At 57.4% G+C, this 21790-nt stretch overlaps 3 protein-coding genes across 6 annotated transcripts; 2 read left to right on the top strand and 1 right to left on the bottom strand.

Annotated features, from left to right (window-relative positions):
• On the top strand, positions 147-4850 carry TAS1R1 (taste 1 receptor member 1; the record flags this gene model as incomplete). The annotated part of the gene is made up of 5 exons (XM_021374648.1): positions 147-623; positions 806-1594; positions 2134-2346; positions 2759-2879; positions 3920-4850. Coding segments are annotated over 5 exons (2529 nt in total), but the record flags the coding sequence as incomplete, so codon positions are not given.
• On the top strand, positions 5371-11966 carry ZBTB48 (zinc finger and BTB domain containing 48). 2 transcript variants are annotated; one of them, XM_021417803.1, is made up of 9 exons: positions 5371-6431; positions 7279-7390; positions 7858-7950; positions 8455-8541; positions 9008-9162; positions 9783-9919; positions 10357-10521; positions 10679-10767; positions 11120-11966. In XM_021417803.1, the coding sequence occupies exons 1-9, from the start codon at positions 5395-5397 to the stop codon at positions 11414-11416; spliced, it is 2172 nt and encodes a 723-aa protein (XP_021273478.1). In that variant the 5' UTR covers positions 5371-5394; the 3' UTR covers positions 11417-11966. The 2 variants fall into 2 exon arrangements, 1 of the variants encoding a protein (XP_021273478.1); XR_002444517.1 differs by lacking the exon at positions 11120-11966 and having other exon boundaries at positions 8455-8570.
• Positions 12325-21790, bottom strand: KLHL21 (kelch like family member 21). 3 transcript variants are annotated; one of them, XM_021417807.1, is made up of 5 exons: positions 21756-21790; positions 19534-20633; positions 17297-17702; positions 15489-15561; positions 12325-15155 (listed from the first exon to the last, which is right to left on the bottom strand). In XM_021417807.1, exons 2-5 carry the CDS (start codon positions 20561-20563, stop codon positions 14862-14864), a joined length of 1803 nt encoding a protein of 600 aa, XP_021273482.1. In that variant the 5' UTR covers positions 20564-20633; positions 21756-21790; the 3' UTR covers positions 12325-14861. The 3 variants fall into 3 exon arrangements, with proteins under 3 accessions (XP_021273482.1, XP_021273483.1, XP_021273481.1); XM_021417808.1 differs by having other exon boundaries at positions 19534-20623; XM_021417806.1 differs by lacking the exon at positions 21756-21790 and having other exon boundaries at positions 19534-21403.

The following is a 21790-nucleotide window of genomic DNA, read 5'->3' as shown; positions in this document are numbered from 1 at the left end:
GGCGCTGCTCTGCTCGGCGCTGCTCGCCCCGCTCTGCGCCGCCGCCTTCTCCAGCCGCGGCGATTACCGCCTGGCCGGGCTCTTCCAGATCCACGGGCTGCGGCCCGGCCGGCCGCTGGCGCGCGGCTGCGGCGTGTGAGTGAGCGGGGGGTCACGGAGCCGCCGCGCCCCGGAGCGGGCTGCCGGCATTCCTCGTCCCGCTGCTGCCGCGTGCCCCGCACCGCCCCGCACTCAGCACTTCGCGGTTACCGTCGGCAGCGCTCCGGCGCGGGGCACGGCGGAGCCCCAGCGCGCCTCAACCCGTTTGCGTTCGCAGGGCTGCCGCCTTCAAGAGCCACGGCTACCACCTCTCGCAGACCATGCGCTTCGCCGTGGAGGAGATCAACAACTCGAGCGCGCTCCTCCCCGGCGTCACGCTGGGCTACGAGATCCACGACACCTGCACGGAGGCTGCCAACCTGCACGCCGCGCTGCGCGCCCTCGCCCAGGAGGGACGGCACGACGTGGAGGTGCTGGGCGCCCCGCGGCGCTACGAGCCCCGGGCTGTGGCTGTCATCGGGCCCGACAGCAGCCAGCTGGCCCTCACCACGGCCGCTATCCTGGGCGTCTTCCTCGTGCCGGAGGTCGGTCCCGCTCCCCCAGCAGCAATACCTGCTCTAGCGTCAGCTAGGTTCTCATTCCAGAGCATCTGCTGCCTCCCCAGCCCTAACCCCTTTCCGGCCCTGCTCCTCGTGCTGCTGTTTGCTCCTGCCGGGGCAGCGGATCCCCCCTGTGCGTCACCCCCTTCTCCTGGCTTCCTTTGCAGATTAGCTATGAAGCCTCCCTGGAGACGCTGAGCCTGAAGCGGCTCTACCCGTCCTTCCTGCGCACCATCCCCAGCGACGGGCAGCAGGTGAAGGCCATTGCGCTGCTGCTGCAACGGTTCAGGTGGACGTGGGTCGCTCTGGTGGGCAGCGACAACACCTACGGCAGGGACGGGTTAAATGCGCTCTACAAGCTGCTGGCCGCAAGCGACGTGTGCGTCGCCTACCAAGGCGTCATCCCCGCGACCAAGGATGCCAGCAGCCCGGAGTTCCACAAGCTGATCCGAATCCTGGTGGACATCAGGGTCAACGTCACCGTCGTCTTCTCCAACAGGAGGAACGCCCAGCCTTTCTTTGAGGCAGTGGTGCAGGAGAACGTCACGGGAATGGTGTGGGTGGGCTCTGAAGACTGGTCTTTAGCCCCAACCATCTGGCAGGTGCCTGGCATCCAGAATATCGGCTCCGTGATTGGCGTGTCAGTTGAACAGGCAGAGCCCACGATGCTGAAGCGCCTGGAATCTTGGGAAAACGCGAAGGAGCGTGCTGCGTCTGGAAGTGCTGGCGGCACAGGGGTGGCGGGGGGAAATGGAGCGAGCAGCAGCGAAGGCGTCCAGCTGAACTGCACCCAGCAGTGCCCAGGATGTCCCTCCCTTGCTGCTACCCCAGACATATATGACATTCAGGCCTCTTACAATGTGTACTCTGCTGTGTATGCAGTGGCCCATGGCCTCCACGACCTGCTGGGCTGTGCCTCAGGGATGTGCAGCAAAGGCAGAGTCTATCCCTGGCAGGTAAGAGCGAGGTGAGGAAGGACCTTCTTCCCTCTGCAGTGCAGATTTTTCCCCTGTGCTCAGGGGTTTTCCATCTCTGGAAATTCTTTCCACACCAAAGAGAACAGGGCTGTTTTGGCAGCTAGGGTACTATGAGAGCACTTGGGACTCTTGAGCCCCCGGTGCACTGCTCAGGGTTGTAAGTCTCTTGGCCTCTGGCCATGTGGGATTGGCACAGATCCTGCCTCAAAGGCTCTCCCTTAGCTGGTGCCAACAGCCATATGAGACTGCTTTCACTGCACAGCGGCTTCCCTGTAGGCTCCAGCTGTCACAGGCAAAGCAGCCTGGATCCAGACCCACACTCTCAGCTCACTCCCATTCTGTCCATAGTCCCCTGCAGAAACCTGAAACAGATCTGCTGCTGCTGGACACATGCTACTTGCTGCAGAACCTGAGAGGAGGCAGAGCAGGGGACTGCTAGCACCTTCCTATCTGGAGGCAAGACTCAGTGGGAGTCTTGTCATCAGGAAGGGCCCTACTCTTACTCTTCTTTCTTACAGCTCCTACAAAAAATCAAGCAGGTAAACTTCAGCCTCCACAGGAGCCAGATCTCTTTTGATGCCAACGGGAACATTCGTAAAGGTTATAACATCATTGCGTGGAATTGGAGAGGCCAGAGCTGGGCTTTTGATGTGGTTGGAGCTTTCACTGTGAACCCTGACCAGCTGCGCATCGACCAGAGCAAAATCCCGTGGCACACAAAAGATCACCAGGTATGGTTCTGTATTCAAGTCTTATTTATTGTCAAGCCAACTACCTCCCCAACATTACTTCTTGAGTATTCCCCCAGAGCAGAAGAAATATGAAGGCAGATGGGAGTGGGGTACAGGCGGTTATCTACATTCTAAGTAGAAACTTTCATTTGTCAAAAAAAACCAAGCAGAGTGCATGAACCTAAGGGCTCCCACCTCCTCCTTTTACCTTCAAACAACCTGATTTTCCCACCATCTCTGGAAAATGGACAACATGGCAGGCTCCCAGCTGCTGCCCAGGATCTGTCCTGATGGCCAGCAGCCAGCTGTCCAGTCCTCACTAGTCTCGGGCTGCAGTCTGCCCTCTCGCCCGCCCTGCTCACGCTACTCCACAGGCCCTGCCTCTGCCTGATGGCTGCTGTGCTCCCAGCAGGCTCCTGCCTCAGTGTGCTCCCAGCCCTGTGCAGCTGGGGAGATGAGGCTGCAGCAGAACCGCCACAGGTGCTGCTTCAGCTGCGTGGCCTGTCCAGCAGGGACCTTCCTGAACAGAACAGGTCAGTAAACCCTTGGCAAGCCTCTCCTTCCCCTTCTTTATTGCTTAGTTTCTCTACCTGCACCTTTCCATCACACCAGCTCTCCTTGCTTCTTTCTTACCCTTTCCCTCCACCCAGCCTCTGCAGCTACCTCTTCCCTCCTTTTTTTTCTTCCTGTGAGTAGTAAAAAACCTCTGAGCTCACCTAAATGTGGTCAGCCTGGCTTCCCTGTTTGCTTACTTGTGGGTATGCAAAGCTCATGCCCTGCCCTCAACCCCGTGCTTTCTGAGGGACGCTGCCAACAGATGGTTCCGTGCAGTCAAATCACCAGCAGACACAGTGCCAGCAGAGCCCCCTTCTCTTGTGGCCAGGGGACAAGGCATGTCTGGCCTGACAGCTGTTTCCTGAGCCACATCCTCAGGGAGGGAAATTCAGCCTAGTGTTGCCTTTGTGCCATAGATGGTACTCAGTGCTTCCGCACTATGTGGTCACCAGCAGCTCCACAGTCCTTGGGGCATATGGAAATGTGCCCTTCCTGGGACTGGTGGCAGGATTTCCCTGGCACAGACTCACTAGCCACCATGATAAATGCCTTCCCAATATGTGCTCTTGGTCCCTGGGCAGCCTTGGTGTGTGTCTGCACTAAGCGTGGCAGAAATGCCAGCCCTGGGTAACAGTGGGAGTGGGGAGCCCCAAAAGATACCAATCCTCCAGCCTGCAAGAGGGGAACTGCCAGTGCAGGCTACTGCTGTGTACACACAAACCCTTCCTATCCCATAGCCCATGCTCCCTGAAGCCCTGTCCCACTCAGCTGAGCCCCTCTGGGCCAGCTGCTATGATGCAACCCAGGGCTCTCCTCTACTGTACCGCTCCAGTCACACAATGCTACGCCCTGTAATTCCCAGGTCACTGCCCCTATCCCAAGCAAGGGGCTTTTGGGAAAAGAGCACTCCTTGCTTCTGAAAGCTTAAAGGCACCGCAGAGCTGTGAGGTCAGGGTGGCACACCAAGACAAATCACTTACCGGGGCCGTGGCTCCCACCTGGGTGCTGTTCTCTCCAGCCCTCTATGCCTGCCAGGCCTGCGGGAGGGATGAGTGGGCCCCCAAGGGGAGCGAGACCTGCTTCAACCGTACCGTGGAGTTCCTGTCCTGGGCTGATCCCCTCTCCTGGGTGCTGCTGATCCCCGCTGCGCTCCTGATGCTGCTCATGGCAGGGCTGGCTGTCCTCTTTGCCCGGAACGCCTCCACACCGGTGGTCAGGTCAGCAGGTGGCAAGATGTGCTTCCTCATGCTGGGTGCCCTGGCGTGCGCCTGCAGCAGCATCTTCTTCAACTTTGGGGAGCCCACGTGGCTCTTGTGCCTGGTGCGCTTCCCGCTCTTCACCATCAGCTTCACCATCTTCCTCTCGTGCGTGGCGACGCGCTGCTTCCAGATCGTCTGCATCTTCAAGCTGAGCGCACGCTGGCCGGCGCTGCACGAGGCCTGGCAGCGGCGCTGGGGCCCGGCGCTGTTCATCTCAGCCAGCACGGCGGTGCAGGCGGTGCTGTGCGTGGCAGCGGTGGCCTCGGGCCCTGCGGGGCCGCACAGGTACTACGACGTGGCGGTCGAGCGTGTGCTGCTGGAGTGCGGTGTGGGCAGCGCGCCCGGCGAGGCGGCCGCCACGCTCTACAACGTGCTACTCAGCCTGGGCTGCTTCGCGCTCAGCTACGCGGGGAAGGACCTCCCCGCGGACTACAACGAAGCTAAGTGCCTGACCTGCAGCCTGCTGCTGCACCTCGCCTGCTCCGCCGCCGTTCTCTGCACGCGGAGCGCCTTCCGTGGGCGGAGCGCGGCGGTGACGGCGGCGCTCGGCACGCTGGGTACGCTGGCGCCGCTGCTGGGCGGTTACTTCCTGCCCAAGGGCTTCGTGGTGCTGCTGCGGCCGCACCTCAACACGGCCGAGCACTTCCAGCGGGCGATCCGCAGTTACACGCGGCGCCGCGACGACTGACGGACAGAACCGGGCCGCGCCGCCGCGGGTGTGTCGCCACACACGGCGCGTTACTTCCGGAAGTGATGGCAAATGTACTTCCTGCGTCGTCACATCCGGCGTATCACTTCCGGAAGCTGCGGCAAATGTACTTCCTGTTTTGTCACATCCGGCGCGCCGCTTCTGTGTGCGTCACGTCCGGAAGTGATGGCAAGTGTACCTCCTGTTTCGTCACATCCGGCATGTGACTGCGGAAGTGGCAGTAAATACACTTCCTGTTTCGTCACATCCGGCGCGCCGCTTTTCACCGCGTCACTTCCGGAAGTGGCGGCGAAGACACTTCCTGTTTCGTCATATCTGGCGCGCCGCTTCTTGCGGCGTCGCTTCCGGAAGTGACGGCACGTATACTTCCTGTTTCATCACATCCGTCGCGTCACTTCCGGAAGTGGCGGCAGCTGTACTTCCTGTTTTGTCACATCCTGCGCGTTACTTCCGGAAGTGACGGATCATGCACTTCCTGTTTCGTCACATCCGGTGCGCCGCCTGCCGACATCACTTCCGGAAGTGATGCCTTGTATACTTCCTGTTTCGTCACATCCGGCAGTGGCGGCATATGCACTTCCTGTTTCGTCGCATCCGGTGCGCCTCTTTCTGAGTACGTCACATCCGGAGCGTCACTTCCGGAAGCGATGGCAAATATACTTCCTGGTTCGTCACACCAGACGCGCCGCTTCTGGGTACGTCACATCCTGTGCGTCACTTCCGGAGTGGCTGCAAACGTACTTCCTGTTTCGTCATATCTGTCGCGACGCTTCTACCTGTGTCACATCCTGTGCGCGGCCGCGATGGTGGCGGCGGGGCGCTGGTCCCGGTAGTTTTGAGGCCATGGCGGGTGCGGCGGCGGCGGCGCACAGCGTGCGTGTGCTGCGGGAGCTGAACCGGCAGCGCGCGGCCGGGCAGTTCTGCGACGCGACGCTGGGCGTGGGCGGGCGCGAGTTCCGCGCGCACTGGCCGGTACTCGCCAGCTGCTCCCGCTTCTTCCGCGCCCGCGGCGGGGGCGGGGGCGGTGCGGGGCCGGTGGCGCTGCCCGAGGGCCTGGCCGACACCTTCCAGCTGCTGCTCGACTTCTTCTACACCGGGCGCCTGGCGCTGACGGCGCACAACCGCGCCCGCCTGCTCGCCGCCGCCGAGCTCCTGGGTGTGCCGGACGCCGTGGCGCTGTGCCGCGCCTTCCGCCCCGCCGCGGCCCGGCAGCGGCCCCGCCGCGCCCCCGGCCCCGCGCTGCGCCCCGCCGAGCCCCCCGAGGTCCTCAGTCCGGCGGTGCCGGAGGGGGAGCGCCCGGCGGGGCGGCCCGGCCCGGAGGGCGCCGTAACCCTGCCCGTTCCCCCGCCCGTGAGCTCCCCTCCGGCGGCGGCGGGCGGTGGCGGAACCGGGGACAGCGACGCGGAGCCCCTCCCCGAGAAGAAGGCGCTGCGCGGCAAAGGGAAGGGCCCCCCCGGCAGCGCGGGGGCGGCAGGGAGCAGGAAAGGCGCAGCGGTGCCCGTGGAGTGCCCCACGTGTCATAAAAGCTTCCTCAGCAAATACTACCTTAAAGTGCACAACAGGTAACGCTCCGAGCTTTATTCTGTTCCTTGTGAGCAGGGGGTCCTGGCGGGGTGGGAGCTGAGAAGGGGTTCACCTGCACAGGGGGCTCTGCTGGGCGCTGCCAAGGGATGGGTGGGTGACCTCGGGGCCCTCAGCTCCCCCAGGCAGTGCAGGAGGCATTACCATGCCCCACAGGGAGCTGTGCTGGGAGCTCTGTGTCCCTAGGCCTGGCTCTGCACCACTGCTGCATGCTGGTGGGACTCACAGCTGCCTGAGGTGCTGCTGGGAGCTGTAGCTCTGTGAACATCAGCCAGCACAGCTCACAAAGAAGGGTGAAGGTGCTCAGGAGCCCTCTTGGGGGACACCATGGCTGTGGGTGGATGGCAGTGAAGGTACAGGGAGCTGCCAACTCCTTTGACTTTGGCAAGAGCAGTGTGTCAAGCTGTGAAGCTCCTGGGCTTCCAGAATGGGCAGGGCTTGTGGGGCTCACACTTGCAACAAGCAGGGTGATGGAACATGCTCTGGGAACACGGAGGTGAGCAGTTAGCACTTTGGTGCGGTGGAACTTGTGGACACCCTGGGATGAGCAGAAATGGGTTAAAAGGAGGCTTTAAATGGTGCTTTCCAGCTTCTTCAGCAGCTGTTGCACACATCAGAGCAGAGGCAGCTGGTGAGGCCCCAGGCTGCTGGCAGCAGTGGCCAGCAAATGGGGTTCTTGCATCCTCCTTGCAAAGCACAAGTGCTGGAGCACACAGACTGGCGAGCGTTCGTTGCTATTTTGTGTGGCCAATTCCCAGTGTGGGCTGGGGAGCTCAGCGCTGCTGTTACGCTGACAGTAACGGATGCTTTGCATTTGTGTCTCCCCAGGAAACACACTGGAGAGAAGCCATTTGAATGCTCTAAATGTGGTAAATGTTATTTTAGAAAAGAGAATCTCCTGGAGCACGAAGCCAGAAATTGCATGAACCGAACTGAGCAGGTACACCTGTGAAGTCAGCACCAGTCTCCTTGGGGGGTGGGAGACTCCAGCTGCAGCTGGAGCCGATGCTGTTTTGCAGCAGCAGAATTCAGCCTCTTTCCAGCTGCAGATCACTCTTAGCTGCTGACAAAACTCCTCCTTATTGCAGCACGCCTTCTGGCTCCCCCAGAGCGTGATAAAAGTCCACTCTGGGTGGGGTTAGCAACTCTGTTCATGGCATGCTAGCACAGTGTTTTCTGGTTTCTCACAGGTTTGTTTGTTTGTTTGTTTTTCAAGCATATGAGGGTGTTCTTTGTCCTGGAAGAGATATGAGTTTTTGCAGGGCAGGTGAAACACATTATCAAGGCACGGTGCCCAAACGGCAAGTGCTGCTCTCAGTTGCTGGGCTAGCTGCTGGCTTCATGTCCAACTCTTGGCATCTTCCTTTCCTGTCTCACACAGAAGCTGATGCCTTCCTTCTCTTGCAGGTTTTCACGTGCTCAGTCTGCCAGGAGGTGTTTAAGAGGCGGATGGAGCTGCGGCTCCACATGGTGTCACACACAGGGGAGATGCCCTATAAGGTCAGCAGTGCCTGCCTCTGGCATTCCTGCAAATAGCTGCTATGGCCTGCTGCTGGGGAGAGCAGGGCAGGCGTGCCTTTCTATGCTGGGGAGCCTGGCCCTGCCTGGCAGGTGCTGTACTGGGGGTTGTGTCACCACCCGGTGGCAGGGACACTCTGGTGTCTGCGGAGCGTCACCTCTGACTGCAGGCATGGCTTTTCTCCCCAGCACCTGCCTTTCCCCTTGTCCTTAGTATTGTCATCACTGGGTCCCTTCCCTGTTGTCTCGAGCAGCAGCAGAGCTGTTCCCCACCTCTGAGCTGGAGCAGGCTCTTGAGATACACCAGAGCCAGACAGTTCTTCCTGTGGCTCTGCAGTGTAGGCGTCCACCGCCTTACTGGGGATTTGTCTTTGTGTCGGAACAATTCCTCTCCCAGTTGTGCAGGCATCTCACTGGTCCTCTCCTCGTGCTGCAGTCACTGTTTGCGAGGCGGCTGGAATCTGATTCTCTTCTCCTGTGTTTCAGTGCTCCTCCTGCGCGCAGCAGTTCATGCAGAAGAAGGACCTGCAGAGCCACATGATAAAGTTGCATGGCGCACCGAAGCCCCATGCGGTAAGGGGAGCATGCTGGCACAAGGTGGGGTGAGTGGAGGTGGTATTTTCTAATGCTTTCTCTGCGGCACTGTAGAGATTTTGAGAGAGAATTATCCTGCCCTGAGCTACAGAGTAGTTCCCATTATCCTTTCTGGTTCTGCTAAGCAAGGCAGGGAGTTATGGAGCGCTGACAAGCTCCTGGAAATGGTTTTTATTTTGGGTAAATGAGCAGCCCTCGTGGCTCTCTTTGGCTGATAGACCCACGTACTGACCAGCTTGTCACTTCTGGCTGGCTGTCTCATCTCATTCAGCATCTTGAAGCTTTGGGTTGCTGCAGGTGGGCCCCAACACATCAGCAGCGTGCAGCAGGGCGCATCTTGCATGGCACACTTGGTGCTGCGAGGGGAGTGGGTCTGTTCTGGGTGCACGCTGTGAGCTGTGTGCGGGCGAGCTGCCTAACCCCGAGCTCTCCTATGGACTTGCAGTGCTCAACTTGCTCCAAGTGCTTTCTGTCTCGGACAGAGCTGCGCCTGCATGAGGCGTTCAAGCACCGGGGAGAGAAACTGTTCGTCTGCGAGGAGTGTGGACACAGAGCCTCCAGTCGCAACGGCTTGCAGATGCACATCAAGGCCAAGCACAGGTATGATGTGACCTCTGCCCTCCCCTGTGTCACCCCAAACTCCTCCCCAGCCTCCTGGGGAGCCTCCTGCAGTGTGTGGGGTGACTGAGTGGTGCTTGCTGCCCTCCACCTTCCTTGGAGGTGACGTGCTGCAGTTTCTGACAACTGCAGGTTGCTGGCGTTGACAGCTGTTGGTGAGTGGCCAAACCTTAGTCCTGCTTTCCTCTCTTACAAAGGAAATAAATATGTACTGTTTGCACTTCCTCTGAGGGTAATAATGCAGGTAATGGCTGAAGCTCATCAGCTGGCCTCGTGCCTGGCTACTTCCTGTCCTTGAAGTGGTGAGCGTGCGTTAGCTCTCCACACTTCCCTTAGAGTTCTGGTTCCTAGGCTGGTTATATGGTGCCTGAGGGGCAGGAAGCACCAGCTCTGCACTTTAGGAGCATATGGTTGCAGAGGACCATTTGTGGCCCTGCAGAATACTTTAGTTTGAGATAGGTTGAAGTAGGATTTAATTGCAGTGCTTTGAGAGAGATGCGACAGCTGGCGTCAGGGGCTGAACCTGACAGAGGCAGAGATGAAGGTGACAGTTCTCCAACTGGGACCTGCCTAAGGCTCAGCAGCCTTTCCTCTGCCTGCAGGAACGAGCGTCCCTATGTCTGCGAGTTCTGCCATCACGCCTTCACACAGAAAGCAAACCTCAACATGCACCTGCGCACGCACACCGGCGAGAAGCCCTTCCAGTGCCACCTCTGTGGCAAGACTTTCAGGACACAAGGTACCCCCTAGGCACACAGCGCTGTGTACCTGCAGCCCCCCTCCAATCCCACAGCACCCACCTGGAGCTGGTAGTGCTGAGCACCGTGCTCCCCCCACGGGTATCTGCAACCTCTGAGAAGCAGCTGCACCGAGAAACCTCTATTTCCCCTCTAGAGCAGAGTGTGCTCTTGTGCACGTGGGATAACGCCTCGGGAAGGAGCATTCCCTTTATTTTCATTACTCCCATAGCACAAAAAGGGGAAAATGGTGGTGAATTTTTCACAACTGTGGTTAGCTCAGAGCAGCAAGCTCCTGCTTTTGCCCCTCTCAAAGCATTCATAACCGGCCTAGCACAGGGCACAAGTGGTCTCACCGGTGTGGCACGTACCTGTGCCCAGAATGGGGGCACCCCAGGGACTGCTGACCTGCAGCTCTCTCCCCCTCTGCTCACGGCAGCGAGCCTGGACAAACACAACCGGACCCACACAGGGGAGCGCCCCTTCAGCTGCGAGTTCTGCGAGCAGAGATTCACAGAGAAGGGGCCCCTCCTGAGGCACATCGCCAGCCGGCACCAGGAGGGGAGGCCCCACTTCTGCCAGATCTGTGGGAAAACGTTCAAAGGTACCTCCTGCTTCCAGCTGTGGCTTCGTGCTGCTGTTTAGGTCGTGCTCCTTTCCATGTCTTGGTGGCCCTTCTGCAGTAGTGCTTCACACAGCGTGGGCCTGCAGCCGCTCTGCTGGCAGGGCTGCTGTGAACGCCTTCTTCCTTCTCTTCTCAGCTGTTGAGCAGCTGCGTGTCCATGTCCGCAGGCACAAGGGAGTGAGGAAGTTTGAGTGCACCGAGTGCGGTTACAAGTTCACGCGGCAGGTAGGACACGGCTCGGTTCTGGGACGTGTGTGACCCACGCCACGTGCCTGCTGGGGGCACAACTACCCGGGTTGCTCCCCTGCAGCAGGTGACACATGCAGACTCCCATGCTGTGAGCAGGTTTCTTTGGAAGGCGCGTGCTCCACGCGAGGAGCGCCGGGCGCTCGCAGGGCTGTAGGCTGTACGGGCAGCACGGGGGATGCTGTGCTCACTGCTGGCCAGCCCGCCCCTACAACCTGGCGCCCTGTGGGTGCAGGAGAGTTCTGCTGAGCTTTTGCCAGCCCCCCCCTTCAGAGCAGCACGGCACGCTCCGTGCGAGCTGGCCCTTCCCGCTCCTTTCTCCCTCTCGCAGGCGCACTTGAGGCGCCACATGGAGATTCACGACCGGGTGGAGAACTACAACCCCCGGCAGCGGAAGCTTCGAAACCTGATCATCGAGGACGAGAAGGCGGTGGTGGTGGCACTGCAGCCACCCCAGGAGCTGGAGGTGGGCGCAGCCGAGGTCATCGTGGAGTCCCTGTCCCATGGCCCCCTGCCCGAGGAGATCCCCGTGCAGAGACTCTGTCCAAATGACAACTTCTCTGCGGCAGATGTGATCGAGCAGTCACTGATAATAACAACAACGATTCCTGATGACTGTGAAACGTAACGTGGCTGTACGCGTCCTTCCTACCAAACACAAAGCATCGGGCTGGAGCGAGACTCTGCTCCGTCCGTTCTTTTCAGCCTCCAGGAGCTCTGAGTTGTACATCAGCCCCTCTCCCTTTTGTGTAATGATCCCAACCCCAGATTGCAGGGAACATTTCTAATGAGGTGATAATCAGGTATCAAATTAAGAAATATGAAGCTACTCAGAACGACTACTTAAATACGTGTACATACAATGTATGAGATGAGATGTGATTGATGACTCCATACATGTGATACTGTGAATTGTTTTTTAATGAGCTCTCAGCTGTGGCCAGGGGGGGTGGCTCACCTGTCGCTCCAGTGCTAGCTCTTACCTTGCTCCCTTAGTTTTACGCAGATGATTAAAGCTTCTCTTCCAGAAGAGTGTGACTCTGCCCCTTTCCTTAAACACGTGCTGAAACAATCTGTCTCCTCAATTAAATCTGTGCCTTGTTTCTACTTGGTTTCGTTAAGCTTCTGCTGCTTATTACTGTTCCTTGACTACATTAAAGGCCTGGTGTGTTCTCTTACCTTCTCCCCACTGAACTCGTTTAGCTGTTACTCAGCTTGAAACACAGTAGGATTACCTCAAGGAGCAGAGTGATTCCCTAAGCTCCTGTTTTCAGATGTGGGGAGTTACAGCCGTGAGTAATAACTGAAATAACACGATCCAGAGCTGCTGTCGCATGCAAAAACCATTTCCTGGATGTTCCCTGGGGTGGGGGAGCATTACAGCTCAGCCTGGGCACACACATCACACCCACGCTCAGTCCCCTTTCCTCCCAGCACTCACCTGGAGGGCAGCCCTCTGGTGAAAATGCAGTTCAGGCCTGGAATGAGAAACGTCACAGTGAAAACTTATCGTGGTGATTTTTGCTTCAAAAGAGATACAGATGTACGTAACATGTTTTATTTAACTTGACTGTTGCAAGTAAATTTAAAAACAAACCACGAGAATAAAAATACATTATCTGTAAATGTAAAATGCCTTTGTTTCAAAGGATGGTATTTAAACAGTACTCAAAGATTTGGACGCTATGGATTTTACAAAAAATAAATACAGATCCCTAACTGCTGGGCTGGTTCGGGAATTTCGGGGCGGCAGGCCCAGCAGTGAGCACTACAGCATGAGTACAGGTGTACGCAGTATGTTCGGAGTTCAGCATAAACAGGTCAGTGTGCAGCACGCGCAGCTCCAGGGCACCCCGAGGGCTGCGGGGACGGGCGGCCCCGGTGCACTGAGCACAGCGGGACACAGGGAGCGCTCCCAAAGCGAGGAGCGGCCGAGCAGCCCCGCTGCCGGGGGGAGGAGAAGCTCCTCCATCGCTCACAGCTTCCCCGTGCTTTAGAACGGCAGGGCCGCGAGAGCGCTGCGCCACGAGGCACCGCTGCACCCCCACCCGCGCGCGGCAGATCCAAGGCACTGTCAAAGTTTCCAACTTTGAGCACAGCCCAAGCTTGAGAAACAGCTTTCTCAAGTCTCACAGCTAAGCAGCTCAGCGTGAAATAGCATTCAAGGCAAAAGAGATATTTTAAAGCTGTGAACAGGTCGATTTTATGGAGATAGTTCTGATGTACTCAATCCAATGGCAAGCCAGGAGGTACAGAGGAGTTTTCCATTTTTGAATCAAGCTCAAATTCGTTTTTCCCTTATTGGTTAAAAAACCAAAGACAGAAAAAAAGAACCGATCCAGCCACCATTCCAGCCACTGTTATACGTTACAGTCTTCCTGAAGGTGTAGTGCTCATTCTCAGATGAGCCCGTTGTAACTGTTTGCTTGTTAAAGAAACATTCCACAAGTCAACGGCAAGCAGCTTCTCTTCAGCTGAAGGTATACAGAGGAAATACAGTTCAAGCTAAGCTAGGTCACTTGAGCAAGTATAAAGGCATATCTTACACAGACCAAAAAACAACAACGAAAGAAGAAAACTCTAAGAACTACCTTGCACTCCGCAGCACTCTCACTAACTCCTACACCTTAGCCAAATGATGCCAGCAGCATTTTCCAATTACTCAAACTCCGAGAGCTTCTGCAAACCGAAGACGAGACAGGCACAAGGACTCTCCGGAGGTTCAGTAGGTTCCTTCACACCAGTTAATGCATTTCTGCATCATGGTGTCTAAACACCACTAGCTTATTTTTTCTACAAGTCTGCAGCACATCTAAGGAAGCCGTGCTTACCTTTCCAGATAAGCCTTCTTCTAAAATAGTACAATTCCAACCTAGCTCCTTTACAATGGCGAACAAGAACTTGCCCTTGCTGCGCAGGGCCCATCTGCCTGACCCTGCACACGTGCCAGAGCTTGATGTAAAAGGATTGTCAGCAAACAGCCCTAGTCAGAAGAACAAGCCACCCAGGCGTGTTCTACAAGCCGAGCAGCCTGACACAAGCAAGCTCTGTCGAAATGGGAAAGCAGAAAGGCTCCTCCTCCCTGAGGGCCCCGGCGCTCCACAAGCCAGCCAAGGCAGGCACTTTTCTCTTTCCCTTTAAAGAACAGTGCAGGTGATTGGAAATGAAGGCAACCTAGTTGTGAGAATGTGATTAAATAATAAATAAAGGTGTTTCTTATTAGGAAAAAAAAAAAAGTGCCGTTCTAAGAAGGGTAGGAAAACAAATACCTGCAAAAGTTTAAATGCCGCAACTTAAAAATAACAAAATGCACGAAGAACTGAAGTTCAGACAGCAGAAAGGTCAAGCTTCACAACCCAGCCCCTCGGAGATCCCTGCTACACAGACACGTGCTCCTTCAGAAGGCATTAAACGAAGCCAGGGACTCCGCTGACGTGAGGGACGAAGGGCTACGCTCTCACAGTAACCTCTCCCTCAGCTTCTTATGGGAACATCTCTTCCCTGCCAGCCGCACAGAAGAAGATGCTCAAGAGGCCTGCCTTCCTCTAAAGCACACAGCAGAGCTGGGGGCCCAGACCCCAGCCCTACTAAGCAGAGCCCTCCCGCTGCAAGAGGCTCAAGCCATGAGGGGTTTGGTCCTGCTTGTCTCCTTCTGTTCCTTTTTTTTTTTTTTTTTTTCCCATAGGAAGAAACTGAAGAAAGGAATTCTGCGGCAAACCAAGCGCTACAAGGTGAAGGAGCTCCTGGTGGAGGGCGTCTGACCGAAAGCTGTCAGCTGTGGTGCTTCAGTGATGCTCAACACAACCATTTCCTTCAGAGTTCACCTCTCAGATCTTCTCTGTGAGTAGCGCTGCACCTTCGGCCTCCACAGAAAAGGGCTGAGGAACGCTGCGCCCGAAGGCCTCGTGTTCTGCCAGCTAGGTTTCTACAACAGCATTTCAAACACAGTTTTTACTCCCTGTACTAATCAGTATGTTTTTGCTTCCAGGCTCCAGTTTGCCTCCGCCTTCTCTCAAAGCAACACTGGTTCTGGACAATGAACTCGCATCGAGCCAGGACAGCACGCTCCCCTGCTAACGAAGCTCATTGAGGTTCTGGTGGTGAAGGTTCTGGCGCTGCCGGTTCAAGTTGATGCTGTTGTCCAGCGTGATGCTGTCATCCTCCTGCGTGGTTTCCGGCATGAACTGTCGGAAGATGCTGACGCTGCCGTGCCAGAAGATGGGCTCGGGGAGCCGCCCCGCCACGCTCCACGTTCGTGTCTCAGGGTCGTAAGCTTCCAGGACATCCGAGAGCTCGAAGGTGTTATCGTAGCCGCCGGAGACGTAGAGCTTCCCACCTAGCACGGCCACACTCCCCCCAACGTGCACCTACAATGTAAGATGAAATAAGCAGCACGATTAGAAAGGGCGCGTTTTACCCAGCCAGGCAGGACTCCTGCCCACTCGGAGGTTACTGTGGGACAGACACATCTCCAGCTGCTGACCCCTGCGCGGTGCTGAAGCCGCTGGATGCCACCATGGCCACACAGTGCTGCGCCGGCAGCGCCTCTCAGAAGAAACCTTTTCTTCCAGGTAACCACGAGATGGTTACATGCATTCTGTGCTCAAGGGTTATCACCTAGACAGAACACTGCTTTCCAAAGGTAACTTCACCCCAATTCTAGCACTGATAAGCATCCAGTAGGGTGGTAAGCATCCTACCTGAAGCATGGCAGGGATTTTATCCCATTCGTTCTTCACGGGATTGTAAACATCCACTTCAGGTGAGTCATCTCTGCAGGGGAGAGCACAAAATTACTCTTCTGCGTTGTCAAAACCTTCTGCCTCACAAAGCCCCCAGTTCAACAGCCTGAGGCATGGCCTGTAAATGCTGCCACAAGCGCTTCTCCTCCAGCCCTGCCACATAAACTGAAGACCAGAGGGCTCCTGAATGAAGGCTCAGGTCTCAAAGCGAAGCCCAGCCTCCAGCATGGACTTCTCAGATAGCAGCAGTAATGATCAACCCCAGGAAACACCTAGAACCTGGTGCTGCACCTCTGTACACGAAACATGCTAGCACAGACATCGCTCATGTACCACTGCCCTAATTCTCAGCTCTGGAGACCTACATCTAAAGGGCCTGAACGCCCCTTCTCAGCTTCTGCCCAGGCAAAGCAATGCTTTACGTGCTTCCCGGTGTACACTGAGCTTTAGGACACCACCTAGGAGGAACAAATGACAGTGAGTTGGAGGCAGTCCTGAGGGCTTTCTCAAACCCAGTCTGTTTTTGAGTTTATGGTAGACGTGTTCACAGACCAACATTTGCCAGCCTGTATTTTATTGGCTTCGGTGCCAAACCTGTAAGAGTCTCAAAGAAAAGTCAGCGCTGTTCTGCAGAGACTTAAACCCCAATGCATTTAGAAGCAATGGGATCTCACTGCTTGAGTGTTTTTGCCAACACCAAATTTAGATAGGCCAGAGAACCGTGACAGAGGAGCTGGCAGGCAGCACAATCCCCCAAGGCTTCTTACACCCGCTCACCACCACGAGACGCGACAGCAACAGGTGAGGGATGTTTGTAAGGCAGAAACACTCACTGCTGACACAAGAATGCAAGAAGGACAAGGTCAGGGTGGACAGAAAAGCACTGCCAGTCAGCCCAAGACAGTTCTGCTACAATGGATTTCACAGGCTATGGCAAAGAATAACATTTCATTTTATTCTTCAATTGCTGATCAATCTGAATTTCCTCTTATGTGGCTTCAGCCTCTGAAATTATGCTCTTTCCATTTCATCCACCCAATTCTTTATTTAACAGAACTGAGTTCAAGAGCTGTAGGCTCCTTTTTTTGAGCATACTGCCCTATAGTTTCAAATTCTTTATAGGAAATATCCAAGATTTGATGTACAGCAGAAAACAAGAACCCAAGCACCCTTCACACGGACGTGTTTTAAATCCCAAGGACAGTGTTCTAAAATCCTTTCTTCCTCAGAATGGCTCAGAACAAAGAGCTGGTGCCTCCACCAGGACGGCTTCAGATGGTAATTACGTCCCAATTTGGGAAGGCACTTAAAAATAGCGACCAATCTTTTAATCTTCATTCCTCCTACCTCTGCTGAGACAGAGGGTGTCCTCCGCTATGCTACGGTTTAACGTTTTCTTGGAGCTTACTCACTTATTTATAGCAACAAGGGGGACTGAACCAGAAGCCAAGAAAACTGAGAAGTCTATTCCAAGCACAACTGCCAACGCCAGCCTGATTTGTAACTCTGGCTATTTCCCAGCCCCTCGCTTTAAAATTCAGATATTTTTACAGGACTTCAAACATATGTCTCTGAGGTTTAGTCGTGACAGAACTAAAAGAAAGAAGCGTGGCAGCTTGCAGAGCAGAGGAAGCACTGCCTTGCCTTCTCGACACAGTTCTCCCACGTGACCATTCCTAAGACCCAAACGCTTTCCCAGGGAAAACCCCTGGCTTACCTAGCACAGAAGCAGGGAGGGAGGGGAAGTAACTGCTGCCACTGCTCACCTTATGAAATACATGAGCCCGTTCAGAGTCACGGTCTTCGGGGCGAAGGACCACGGAGGCAGGTGGCCGCAGTTCACCAGGGACCAGAGGTCGCTGTCAGGGTCGTAGCACTGCATCACCATGGTCTCCTTGCCAGACAGAGAGCCGATGGCAAACAGCTTGCCACGGCACGAGGTGGTGGAGCAGTTGTCCATGGGGTACAGCATGGGCTGCAGAGCCTCCCAGCTGTCCACAGAGTGGTCGTAGCGCTCTGTGCTGTCGGAGGCGATAACGTACAGCAGCCCATCCAGGACCGTGGAGCTGTGGTATTCTCTGGCTTTCAGCATTGGGGATACCTCTGTCCACTCGTTCACGCTGGAGTTGTATCTCCAGACACAGTCGTACAGCCTCGATCCATCCGAGCCCCCTGCAGCACGACACAAAGCATTTCAAGAGTGCAGTTACACAAAAGATATTCCCTGGAAGGAAAGCACTCCAGGGTGACAGAGGAGAGGGCATGGCTCTGAACCGGGCTCTTTATCATGTCTTTCACCTACACCTTCTTAATATCCCCATGCACTTTTCTACTCTGCAGAGCCACGCGCTATGAAAGCAAATAGAAGCGAGAAGATTTGACAAAACTTTTCGTGCTATTTCTGTCCCAGCTTCCCAGAAAGCCAAGAAGGAATTCTCCCATGGCATTCCTACTCTGTATTCAGCAATGATTCAAAACAAGTATCCTCCTTTGTTCCAAATAACCATTGTCTTTTCCACTTCACAGTTCCTCCGCTGCTCTCCAGAAGCTGCTGTGACGCAGCAGAGATTAACATTCACCAGCGCCCAGACGCCGAGGCGCTGCCACCGTTAGCAGCACGGAGCCCTCCCAGCCGCCTGAGCAGTGACACTGACGTTACACAGAACCACCACCTCCACTGGCAGCAGCCTCGCTGAAGCGCAGGGCTCTCAGCAGAGAGTACCCCCAGATCTGCCTGCAGTGGCTCTGGAAGGGACGTAAAGGCATGAATACAAACTAGTCTTCCTTTTCACACCGCTGCCTTTAAAATTTAAGCCTTGCTTCCTGCTAACAACCAGAGAATGAACTGTTTTCTGTTCAACTCCACTTGACCTGCACTTCAAATCTTTAATGGCACGTCCTACACAGGCCGAGCAGGCTGTTCTGCAGCACCTGGGCTCCCAGGTGTACGTTCTACATAACTACGACAGGCACAGGACTGCCACTCTGACTGGGGATTTAGCTCAAAGAAAGCACCTACATGTGGATTAGGTGCCAGCGTTACACATCTGTGTCACCTTTAAAGAGATAATTGCAGCCCCAGCAGACCATCAGGAGGCAGGGTGTATGCTGAGGGAGACACAATGACTCACACGCGCTGCTGCCACTCCTCAGTGCCTCATCTGCACTGAGGCCCAGAGCTCCCAGAGCTTTCCAGCATGCCTCTGTCTCAAGCATGCGCCTGGCTTGTGATTTGCAGGCTATGAACCCAAACACTTGCTTTGCAGCCAGAAATCCAAAACCCCTCTCAAGTCACTCATATCGTCCAGAGCAAACAGAAACTTTCCCCCGCGCGAGTTCTGTGACTTGTCTGCATACTCAGAAGTCTTAGTCACCACCAAATACCTCCCAGATTGAGATCAGCTGCTAAATCCTCACCCAGCACCAACTCCAGGAGTTTCTGCTCCTCTGCAGGCTTCAGCTGTACTGTGCCTGAGCAGAGTTTCAGATTCTTTGCTCCTCTATCATAAACCAAGTCTCACAACTAGCACCCCAGTATTTTCAATGGAAATGCAAACCGATGTGAATCAGGAAAGCTTGTATGAAAACGCTTCTGCCTGCTCTCGGTTAAGACCCACTCAAAGATGCAGCTGCCTCTTCCTACCAGCCTCCCACCTGAACATCCGTTAATGACCCAGAACAAAGACCAAGGCAGAAACGCACAGCCTGCTCTCGATCACGTGCTGCTCCTGCCCTGGCCTGCGCTCAGCATCAGCCAGCCAGCCCTGCTATTTCTCCACCTACAGGAGCAGAAACGTTCCCAAGAGAGGAACGAAAGCAGCAGGGGAGGCGGGTGCTGCGTGGGAAGCAGGCTCCCATGGGTGATGCTTGCTTATTTCCTGGCAAAGGCCCTCACAATGCCCTGTGGAGGGCTCAGAATGCCTTTGCCCAGGCCCGCCAGCATCCAGCCTGCTGCAGGAGCAGGGGTGCTCCCTGCCCACCCACAGCGCGCTGCGTGCCTTACCGGTGACATAGATGTCATTGCCCAGGGCAGCAACGCTGTAGCCCCCACCCAGGTGCTCGGGGAACTCAGCCAGGTAGCGCCAGTGGCCGGTGCGCGGGTTGTAGCAGTCGACGGTGACGAGCTCATCGCAGTCGCGGTCACAGCCACCGACGAGGACGAGGATCTCGGCGAGGCCGGTGGAAGGCCGGGGCCGCATGCGGGCGCAGGGCCCGCGGTCGTGGCGGTCGAGGCGGGCGGCCTGGAAGTCGCGGGCCTCCTGGAGGAGGCGCAGGCAGGGCGGGCAGCGGGCCACCAGCGGCTCGCCTTCCACGTGGGCCAACAGGTAGAAGCGACGCACGAAGGGCAGGCGGACGTGTGCCAGGAGCTGGGGCAGCAGCGGGGCGCGGGCAGCGGGGTCGGCGTGCACCCAGCGCAGCGCCAGCTGGAAAGCAGCTTCTTCCTTGGGGACGCAGAGCCCGTCATCGCGCAGGTAGGACAGGAGGCGCGGCAGCGGCAGCCGCTCCAGCTGGGCACCCAGCTCGCTCACGTGCCGCAGGATGAAGCGGTGCGCGGCGGCCGCCAGCGCGGGGCAGGCGAAGGCCTCGGCGAAGTCCTGCATGTCCAGCGCGTTGGCGGGCTCCAGCTGGCGCGCCAGCCAGGCACCGCACGCCTCCTTGACGGCGGGGAACTGCAGCAGGTCGGCGGCGCGCAGCAGGCGCTCGGCGATGTCGGGGCCCAGCCCGCCCACGCGGCCGGTGTAGGCGAAGTCGAGGAGGCGCGACAGGCACTCGGGCTCCACGCCGTGCAGCCGCACCCGCTCGGCCCGCGCCTCCCGCAGCGCCCCGCCGAACATGGCGCGGAAGTAGCCGGAGGCCGCGGCCAGGACGGCGCGGTGGGCCCCGAACTCCCGCCCGCCGGCCACCACCGTCACATCCAGCAGGCTCCGCTCCGCCCGCAGCGCGCTCAGCCCCCGCAGCAGTGACACCGCGTGCGCCGGTTCTCCCGCCGCCGCCGCCGCCGCCGTCCCGCCGCCGCCTGCGCTGGCTGCCATGCCGTGCCCGGAGGAGAACGCACGCTGAGCTGCAGCCTCTAGGAACCCCGGGGTTCAGCCCTAGGAGTAGCTTGCGGGAAGGGGAGAAAAAAAAAAACAAGCAGGTACGTTAGCACAGGGAGAAACGTCCTCTGGCCGGGAAATGGGATAAACTAAACAGCCCTTGAAAACATCCTCCTGCCCTGTCACACAGGAGCTACAGTTGCATAACGCGATACCGCTGCCAGGAGCCTTCTGAGCTTAGGCTAATTATATTTTTAAGGAGCCCGCATTAAAGTTTCATGGGATTAAGGGATCCTACAAGCGCTGGACGCAGTCTGCGCTCATAACTTCATACATCAGATAGCTCTGGGAGCGCTGCACCTTGGCACCCAGGCACCTGCCTCTCAGCCAGCGCCCAGCGGGGGGGCCTGGCCCTGCCCGCTCCTCCGTGGCCGCAGAGCTCTCCCCACAAATCGCCCACACGGGTGCTGCGGACAGCCACACCGCCAGGCCCCGAGCTCTGACACACAGCAGCTGGGGCAACGAGGAGAACCCCAGAGCCCCGGCACCACCAGCACCCAGGCCCCGCTGTGATCCCGTCGGATCACCGTTTTCCGTCACATACACAGGCTACGAGGAAAACGAGTTCTCACTACGCTTCTGACATCGGCAGTCGTTTTAGACGCGAAGTCCTAACGCACACGACACCCAGCAGAGCGCGCGGGGTACGAAACAGAACTGCGCTTCATAGGAACCGAACCACAGCCACCACACAGCGACAGCACAGGGAGCAACGCAAGGAAGCAGCGCTCCGTTCCTCCGGGAGCGGGAACGGAGCGGGAACGGAGCGTCCCTCGGTACCGCCCCGCCCCGCCCCGCCACCCCGTAACGGCCCCGCGCGGGAGGAGCGGCTCAGCGGGCGGGGGCAGCGGGCCGAGGGCGGCCGGCCCCGAGCACGGCTCCGCAGCGGCGGGGCGGAGCTCCGAGCGGGGCCTCTCGGGGCTCGGAAAGCCGCAGACGGCGGCGCCGCCCGCGGTGCTGGGCCGAGAGAGACGCGCCCCGAACCCCACAGCCCGGCCCAGCCCGGCCCGGCCCGGCCGTCCCGCAGAGAACCGAGGGGCTCGAACGCGGCCCGGTCAGAGCGAGGAGCGCCGGCACAGCCCCCGCACCTCCCGCCGCGCTCCCGGAGCCCCGCGACGCCCGCTCTCACCTCGCGCTCCTCGGCGCCGCTCCGCACCCCGCCCC

Source organism: Numida meleagris, chromosome 20 (assembly GCF_002078875.1).
Source record: "Numida meleagris isolate 19003 breed g44 Domestic line chromosome 20, NumMel1.0, whole genome shotgun sequence".
NCBI classification, from domain to species: Eukaryota; Metazoa; Chordata; class Aves; order Galliformes; family Numididae; genus Numida; species Numida meleagris.
Note: the sequence above shows the minus strand (reverse complement) of the source record. Positions and strands in the feature narration are given on the sequence as shown.